We start from the raw sequence: 9,956 nt of genomic DNA on the forward strand, positions 1-9,956 counted from the left end.
ACAGAAAACTACTTAGGTTGACATTATTTTTTACAGAATATTACCCGGGTGGCCCAACTTTTTGCATAAAGCTACCTCGGTTGCCAGAACATTTGAAAACTATCTAAGAGGTTGTCAGACCATCTAGTCTGATGAAACTAAAATAAAAGCTTTTGGCCTGAACTCCAAGCATCTTGACTGAAGAAAAACAGACACTACTCTTCACTTGACTAACTTTGTCCATATTGTGTAGCATGGTGGTGGCTGCATTATACTCTGGTGGTGTTTTAAAGTTGCAGGAGGAGTTGACAAGTCTAAACCAAGGTTAAGTTAACAGCAGCCAAATGCTAAGACTAACTCGTCTCCCAACACAACAGTGACCCAAAGCGCACAGTTAGCATAACAATAGAGTGGGTAAGGATCACTCTGTGAATATTCTTGACTGCAGCTGGAGCACATGCTCCAATTCCAATTGAGAATTATGTAAACACATAAAAATGACTGTTTATTAATAAGTGTTCAAGTTGGCTTAACGTGAGAAGATCTGCAATGAAAAATGGTTGAAAATCTCCCAAAATAAATCTACAAAATAACTCTTCATAAGATTTTTTTTGTTTGGTTTTGATATTTTATTTTAAATAAATTAACTTAAAAAAGCTGTCACAGCTGAAAAAATAAATGTAATTCATTTTTAATCTGTCACAAAATGTGGAAGCAGTGTGAATATTTTCTGGAAGCACTAATGGAAATGTCCATGCCGTTGTTCTAGCATCACCGGCAATCGATCATTCTTCTTTTATTATCTATATAATAAGATAACATAAAATTTTTTAAGACCTAAAATTGGTGTCTCATAAAAATAATATTGCATTTTTACTTTAACTGGCAAAAAGCGACCCACAGCAAGTTCTGGAAAAAAATCCCATCTTGTTACACCATTTATAGAAGAACTAGAGGTTTAGAAAGTGTGAATATTTATGTTCCAAAACATAAAACCTTAGAGTTAAAATGACCTTTTAAATTGATTACCATATTGTGTTACTGACATTAAACAGATTAGGCCTAACTGATTAATATTTGGCCCCCAGAGGATTAGATATCGGCTCAGTCACCAGCGCCTTTTAGAAAAGCTTCCTGCAGGCCCCTTAGTGCCATGCACCCTATTTTAGTTGTTCATTCACTGTTAAACCCTTCTTACTTGCATTTGCACATGACTTGTAAGCCACAAAAGTGTGTGTATGTGTGTGTTGCATGTCAGAGAGCAGGTGTGATCTCAGTGTGGGCCCCTGTCTTTTCACAACCTCCATGGCCTCCGCTCGGCCTTTTGCCTCTCCTCTCATCTACCTCTAACTTGTTCTTTCTTCCACGTGTTTCTGTAGGTGTCTTTTCCTCTCTTTTTTTCTCCTCTTTTAACGTTGGGGAGCTCCCCCCCCCCTTTTTTTTTTTTGCTCCATGCTTCAGCAGCACAAACACAAAAACACTCACTCATGCTCCTCTCTGTCCTTCAATCACACTGATAGCGCCGCTTCCAATTCCCTCCCCACTAATAGGCAGGGCTGCGGGGAAGCCGATTTGAAAAGGTGGAGTCAAGCCAATGAACCTTGAAAGAGTGGAGGAAAGAGGGGACAGAGAGGAAGAGGAGGGGCTGGTTAGATAGAAGGTCAACAATAAATTTAAGATTTTTTTCCCAATCAAACAGGTTGGAGTGAAGCTTCTTCCCTCTTATTAATCAAAGGTGCAAAGAGATGAGTACACTAATTTCTGCCTGTTCCTCTTACTGTGTGAGACGGAATGGATCAAACAGATGGAGGTGGACTCATCTGGCTTCTTTAAGCTGCGTGTACTTTTTTTTAACAAAACATATTTAAAAGAATAAATTGTAAACAAAATGTAAGGACCTAATGAATTACTGCCAACTAATCCCCAAAGATCAGGCATAAACATAGAAACATCCCACCGTGAAGTGTGACAAAAGCTGCGTTTTTCTTCAACATTGTAACAATGTAACATTCTAAAAATGTTACGTTGTTGCAACAATGTAACATGCTGGATAGTTTTGCTTCCCTGCTTGGTCCCACATTTACAATAATAATAATAATAAAGACATTTTTTCCTTAGTTTGTAGGCTATTTGATTTATTTTTAAGAATTCAAATACAGCTATGTTAGTAAGAATTTACAAAACTGACCTGCTGATTCATGTCCACTCTATTTTTAGTTTGGGAGTTTTAAAAAATTATTAGTTTATTCTTTTTATACTTTGTAATTTCTCACTCTGTAGTTGATGACCAGATTAGTTTGGAATCAAAAATTTGGGAAGATATTAAATTGCTCCCACCATTTAACACTAAATGTATTGTGTGAGGGTCTACTGTCCATTTAAATAACAAACTTAAGCTTTTGAACGTGTTAGATTAATTTGTATGACTTGCTTGATTTTGAAATGTTAGTTTCTGTCCACAAATGCACACAAAACATTCTAATGTAGTATTCTTGTAGAGCTCATTTGTTCCTGGTTGAACAGCTCTGTTTGTTTATGTGTGTTAAAACTTGAAAAAAGTGTGTAAAAATAAGTATGTACAATAATATTTAATGGAGTGTTGTAACACCTCTAGGACTTAGGTTGTCCAAAGCACAACAAGCAGTAACAATTTTGTAGAAGACTCTTTTCCTCACCATCACATTGAAGCAGCAGAGGGATACATAGCTAACAAAGTGAAAATGTGGTGATAAACTCTTGAGATAAAATTGAAAATGACCAAACTTCCTTCTTCATGTCTCTGGCCTCTAACTGATGATGTCCTTTCAAAAGTAGTGGGAACTTCTCCAATGTTTCTGTGACCAAGTTTTAGCCGCAACCCCAATATAGCATAGTCATGTTAGCCATATTACGTAGTCAATGTAACATGCAAACTCAGGAACTACCTTCTTTCATAAGTTTATACAACCCACTGTGTCAAGCATACTGTTCTAAACTTCATATGTGGAGTCATAGTTAAAAAAGTTCTATGCTAAAAGTTGCAAGTTAACACTTCTTACACTTCAGGCTAGCAAGAAAAAATAGTTTGATATAGCAAAATATCACATTCCCCCATATTAACAGTCAACAGAGCAATGCTTTTTTTTTTTTTTTTTGTCAAACCATGAACTTATGAGTGCTTTTCAGAAGTCGTCATCCTGCAGACATTTTAAATATTTCAGAAATTGAGTAAAAATAATATATGCCTTCTGTTTTTGACTCTTTCGCCTTGTTTTTAAACGTCTTGAGCAGATTTAGGAAGCCTGCGTGAACCCCTTTGTGAATGGCCACAATGGGAATCTGCTCATATCTGGTTCACTGATTTCAACAGATACCGGCCGATGATCGTCATCCCAGATCTGTAACAAAGCTAATGCTCATTCACAGCAAACTGTTTCAAGCACTTTTTTTTTTAGCCTCAGCGACCAAGAGAGCAGCAGCTCATTGTCTGCAAAGAGTGAAAGAGAGTCGAGAAAGAAAAAGGACAAGGGGGCACATTGACATTTCACCCCTCGCCCTGTCCTTCGGCCTAATTAGGTTGTGTTGTTGCTCTAACCTGCTGCTTGGCTGATTGGGCCAAGGCAGAGCGGGTTAATGAGGGCAAACCCCCCCGCACTCACCAAACTCTTTGTAACTTACTAACTTGCCCGCAGAACTCAATAACGCGCCATCGATTTTATAGAATGGACTCGCAGATAACATGGAAGCCATCACCTCCTCCAGAAATGCTCAGCATGACACCCTCCTCCCCACCATGACACGACCCTCCATTGTTTCCCAGCTAACAATAGAGGTCCTTCAAAGCCCCCTACCCCTCCGTAAAAAGAAAAATAGAAAGCTTTTGTTAAAATGAAACACTTAGTGTTGGGTTAAATTGGGGGGGAGGAGGAACTGTTGGGGGAGGTTACTGATTGGTTGGCTCGTTTTTTTCTCTCTTTCTTTCATTATTGGTGCTCTTCTATAACTCCCTAATTAGCCTTTGATAATGAGTTGATAATGTAACCAATTAGGTCATTCGTCAGCCAAGTCGAGCCCACGACACCTCCCTCCCTTTTTTTTTCTACGCCTCTATCAATAGGTCTTGATAGAGCTTGCTAATTAAATCAAATTTTTTTGATAGCTGAATTGAGCGCCAGCTCGTCTGTTTCCGAATGAGGCCTCGTACAGTATCGCTGCAGACATCCTGAAGCGAAGCTGTTGTCTTCCCCTCCTATCTATCATCGCTGGCAACACTGAGGGAAGGCGAAGGGGCGGAGATGTCGCTGCTGCGTCTTTGGCAATAAACTCACAGTTGTCTCTCACGTGATTAATTAGCCCTTTTGAAACTCTCGACGCCTCTCTAACACAAGACTTTGGGGTGTTATTTGTGTCGTGAGACAAGTGTGAAACTAATTATGTTGATTTCTCAAGATGTTAGCATATTTCCGCCTGCGTGTGGCTGTCAGTATAGTTGGCAAATGCTGACGGGAAATTGCACCCCTCATCGCTTTAACAAAACCTAAAATAAAAATGCTATACTGCTTTAATTTGAGTCTGTGAGACTGATTGTTAATAAAGTATTTTTGGTGTTGCCAAAGATAAAGTAGGACAGATAATTATAAATATATATATATATATATATATATATATATTGTTTTGGTTCATGCAATGAGTGTACCTCTGAAGTAAATCAACAGGATCGGCTGCCAGGTCCTCAGAAGGCTTTGCCCAGACTACTCATTCACTAATCCCTGAAATTTCAGATTTCACACTTTTATAAATGATCTGTTGCTCACAGATGTATGACACTTTTACAAACTTATCAAAGGAGTAAACTTTTCAAATGACTGATTATCTCCTGGAGTCTTTCTGAGAATTTCTTCTTTACTTGGAAAATACCAAATATAGTATCAGAAAACGTATTTTACAATTGTAACTTAAACAAATACAGGTAATCAAAATGTTAAATTTGAAACAAAACATGATGATTTGTCTTAAGACGATCATACTTCATGTGGTGATTGGAAGAAATTTTATATTTAGTGTCCGGCTTTCAGTGCCTTGCAAAATTCTGCCTACATTTTGTTTACATTTTCTCATGCATTTTCACTTCACAACTGCAAATCTCAGTTTTTAGGAATTTTATGTCTGTAAAGGGAAACTTTGATTTGTTTTCAACCCTCCTCTGTGAATACTTTGTTGATCAACCTTTCGTTGACACTGACGTTAGAATACAGCTGCAAAACGGCTCAAGCTCAGTCAGATCGGACGTGAACATCGATTTTCAAATCTTATCACAAATTCTCATTGAATTTAGGTCTGGACTTTCACTAGTCCACTCTAACAAATGAATGTGGTCTGGTTTCATTCATTCACTTCATTCACTGCATTTATGTCCCCCACAACAGACGCATGTTCCCATCCTTCCCCGTCTACCTAGTGCGACAGAAACCCGCCCCGGTCAGGTCAGACTTCATACAAACACAAGTCAGTCTCTTAATGTGCTGGAAAAAAAAAAAAGTTGCTCTTCACCTAATCCCTGATTTATTTGCAGGAAACCCAAATATCAGTCAGTATCGGGTTCTTAGCGTCCGCCGGTGTTCTCCCCTCCCCTCTGCTCCCTTTAAAAAAAAAAAAAAACAGCCCAGTAAAACGCCCCTCTTTATCAGCGCAGTTAGCTGGCTCGCTGCAACCCCTAAAGCTCTTATATAAATAAGATTAGTGTCGCGTTTGAGCGTCGGGGAATAAGAGGTGTAATATCTGATGGTTTTATATGCAGTATTATTGTTATCCCCTCTTAGTCTGGCTGATACTACTCTCTCTCTCTTTCTCATTTTGCGTTTGTTCACTCACTGATTCTTTCGCAGGGTCTCTTTCTACAGATTCAGACAGTATTATGAGGGGCTAATCTGGAATAAAGCGCCTCAGCATCAAATGTTCATATTGTTCTGATCTGTCTGTCACACCGTCTCATCCTCTCGTATTTTTTTACTATTTATCTTTTATTTTTCCTGCCTTCCTCTCTCTTTTTCCACGTCCCACCTCCTTGGTTCTGTCATCCGCTGCTCTGTTTGTTATCAATTAAGCACCTCGGTCATATCTAATTGTGGGGCCATGTCCTCGTTTGTAAAGGCCGAATCTGTCACCTTAGTCCTGGGAGCCGATTTAGGCCCCTTTGAGGCCATTTTGTTGTCGTCCATTTTCACATTTCCGACTAACTCTCCTCCACAGAGGGCAGGCACCACACTATAATTACCCAATCTGTTCCTATTCACACTCCTCAATTTCAGCACCTCACCCTCTCTCATTCTCCTTTGCTCTCCCTCTCTCTTTTGGGAACCGGCACCCCCCTCGTCTTTTTTTTTTTTTTTTTTTTTTGTCATTGGAAATGGTGTGGGTGAGGGGGTGGGCTACAAAAGCCGGGTTACAATATGAGGGTATTAAGTCTGGGTGCTGGCTCAGCTGGGGGCTGGCTTTAGCCAGCTGAGGGTTATCCATGACGAGCCCTGAGTCACAGCGCTGATGTCCTGTGATGTTGCTGAAGCGGAAGGCTTTGCTTAACGCGCTGTACACTTTGATGGGCCCTCAGTCCCTGCGTTCTGCCTGGGGAAACCCTGCGGGCCTCAGGAGCCACTTGTTGGGTTTCCAGATGAGCATTTTTTACACTGTAGATGCAGACATAACATTCTTGCGGTACTCCTAATATATGTTTTTTTTTTTTTTTTTTTTTTTTTTAATCAATAATATAAGGGGCTAAAAGTGGGCTGAAACAAATAATCTGATTCATCGCGATGAATCGATTATTGACAAATTATGGATAGAAAGAACTCATTTAGTAATCAATTAATTGTTTATTGTACTACTTTACATTTAAGATAAAAAAAATTGTAAATATGTTCAAACCCAAAACTCCTAAAGTGGCATAGTTTTACCTTCACCTGGTTCAAGTTCTGTAAAAAACAAAACATCTCCTATAAAACAACTTTTTGCTAACCAATTATTGATCGAATTGTAAAAGTTGGATGAAATGACATGACCGTTCAGTCTGCAGATGTTTTTAAAACTATCTGGTACTTATGCAAATTAGTGCCACATATGGAGGTGGTACAAATCATGTTTTGTGAGGGGAAGAGGGGCTAAAAGATTGGAGCAGGACTGTTCACACTGCCATGAAAAACTCAGCTGTGGATCACACATGGGCAAAAAATTCAGATGCTATGTGTACTTGGCTTGTAGACAGTATCTACAGAAAAACAGCTTTTCTATTCTGACACCACAAGCTTAAACATGGAGAGTTTGCTGAATGCTACTGCAGCTTTAACTGGAATTTCTTGCATCAACCCAATGCCACTATGACCAAACTTTTCAGGTTGGTTTAGCGTCAACCAAAGAAAGAAATTATTTTGAAACTGAACCTCATGTCCAGTGTTAACATACGGTGGAGGTTCTGTGATACTCTTTACTGAATTCATGGCTTTTTAGCCTACATTGAGTAGTACTAAATGTAGGGGACACTGATTATAATTGTTGCCAAATAATTAAAATTTAATTAAATAGAATGACAAAGCATTACTCTGTATATTCTCTACTGACGGCTGTTTACATTCAAAATGTTTTCCTGTTTACCTTGTAAGACCAGATAATTAATGCAGAAATGTGCCCAAAACTGATTATTGTATTACTTAAATCTGCAAATTGAAGCTCAGAGCCACAACATTCAGAGCATATCAACAATTTTTATAGCAAAAATAATGTCCCTCAGCAGTATATCAATGAAATCATCTTGTATTATTATTATTATTTAGGACATATTTGAGCAGAAGATGGCTTACGTCTTAACCGAGCAGCAGAAGTCAGATGCTCAGGGGTTAATAATGAATGTATTGCCATATTATCTCTTTTTATGAGCATTTGAGGCTCAAGCAGAGATACAGAGGATACATGCTGTTTCCAATATTGTGACTGGCTGATATAATAATATGCTCGGCTGGATGTGTTTCCGTGTAAAAGGAGAATATGAGAAGGTGAACAGTCCCTCTCCCACTTTTGAAATGTGCCAGATAACATCCAGCCCTGTTTAAAAACCAGAGACAAGTGTGTGTGGGTGTATGTGTGTGTGTGTGTGGGTGTGTGTGTGCAGTTTGGGGCGCAGGCAGCAAGAAGGCTGATTTCAAAGTTTTTTTCTTTCTTTCTTTTTTTTTTGAGGAAGCGGCATTTCATTCGAACCGGTGCCGTTTCTGATGTCGGACTTCAAACGGCTCCGTTTTTTTCTACTCCTCATTTCATCTGTTTCTTCCTCCTCCTGCCAAAATACCGCGACCACCCCTCTATTAAAAAAAAACTATTGTCATCTGAGCCCAGATTCATTTTAGATTAACGTTCACGTTTCTTTCTTTCCCGCATTACCTTCAAAGGACCTCCATTATGTCGCCGGTGATAAGGGCGAGGTGGTGCTCGCGGACGTGGCCAAGAGGAAAGCTAATGAAATCGAAGCCCGGGCCATCGCAGGCAACGGTAAGAAAAATAATCACTTGTCCAAGCCCAAATAAAGAAAATGCAGCCCATTATTCTTCCTTACATGTCGATAACCTCAGCAGCTCAGCTCTGGTGACGCACCTGAGATATTTTCTCAGCCTCAAACCCTCCTTTAAAAGCATAGAAAGGAATCAAATCAGATCAGGTTTGACTGAGAGATGTGGAACGAAACATGGACAACAGGTTGACTTGCCTTCCCTTTTCGTTTTCTCACACCTTTAGCTAGCCTAATAAAATCCAGCCCTTTTACACTTTGCTTCGTACAGAGGCTCCGGCCTCTTGGCTATCAAGAAATGATCGCTTCCTAGAGTCTGTTGAGGTTTTAAATTTTACCCAGTTACTAATGTTTAGCCATAACTTTTGTAATGTGGCAGTTTGATGCTATGAAGCATAAATAACAATCCCCCACTGCAAAAAGAGAAGTGCAATATCTGAACAAGATGGCTATTAGTGTTAGTTCAATAGTTGGAAGTATTTCCAACAAGATCTGAACAGCTTTGTTCACTTCCTCTGCTGCCTTTTCTAGAACTACACCCAGTCTACAATTAGTCATGTTCACAACTTGTCCATCTGTTTGCTGATTGGACCGGTCAAAATTATACCGGAGAAATCCACTTCAATGGGAGAAACCCCAAAAGAAAAGCTGAACTGAGGTTATAACTGCGTAGGTCAGGGTAACTTTTAATAAAAACTATCATAGTTTAAAATCTAGATAAAGACTCTATGTTCAGACGTAAAATGAAAGGTTTTCTGGGTAGCCCAGCATGGGAGAAAAACTCAACCAATGCCCAGGTTTCTTTTTTTTTTTTCAGTCTATGCTGCTGGCCTTTGACAAACACTCCCAAAAGCACATACCAGAGGGGATCAAGCTGAGTTCCTGATTACAAACCCATTCTCACAACCACACACACATACACACACATACACACACATACACACACACACACACACACGCTCAGTCCACACAGAGGCTACAAGGGCCGTCGGCTAGGCAGAAAAACATTCACATTTGTGAGGGGAACTAGATGAACATGTCGGTTGAGTCCTTCATTGATGCTTAAAAGCGCAGCAGAAGGGCTGCGCGGGCATGTTTGTGTGTTCACTGATGAGGTATTTAACTCCACTGTATAAGGTCAAACACCCGAGGCTGGCCGTCTCGTCTGCGTGGCTGGGAATGAAAATGAGCATTTGTGTAACTCTGAGGCCTGTTTGCATCTATTTTCCCTTTTTTTTTAATTATTCCTAATGTGATGCTTAACATGCACACGCCCCCCTCCTTCATAAGCTCCCTTAATTATGTCCTCGATGATTTACCTCAATCACCTGCAGCGTGTCCTATCCTTGGACAGCAGCACCGTGTAGAAGTGAGGAAGGGACACAGGTGAGAGGCTAGGAAATGGAAGATCTGATGTGTCTATCTATCTAAATATATATATATATATATA

At 39.6% G+C, this 9,956-nt stretch overlaps 1 protein-coding gene across 2 annotated transcripts in view; it reads left to right on the forward strand.

Moving 5' to 3' along the window:
* Positions 1-9,956, forward strand: part of wdpcp (WD repeat containing planar cell polarity effector) — an 86,230-nt gene that overhangs the window by 65,972 nt on the left and 10,302 nt on the right. For both annotated transcript variants that reach the window (XM_007572928.2, XM_016661117.1), the window contains one exon: positions 8,391-8,490. In XM_007572928.2, coding sequence (XP_007572990.1) covers positions 8,391-8,490 — 100 coding nt within the window. The remainder of the gene's footprint in view (positions 1-8,390; positions 8,491-9,956) is intronic.

The sequence above is a fragment of the Poecilia formosa genome, unplaced genomic scaffold (assembly GCF_000485575.1).
Source record: "Poecilia formosa unplaced genomic scaffold, Poecilia_formosa-5.1.2 Scaffold311, whole genome shotgun sequence".
NCBI lineage: Eukaryota > Metazoa > Chordata > Actinopteri > Cyprinodontiformes > Poeciliidae > Poecilia > Poecilia formosa.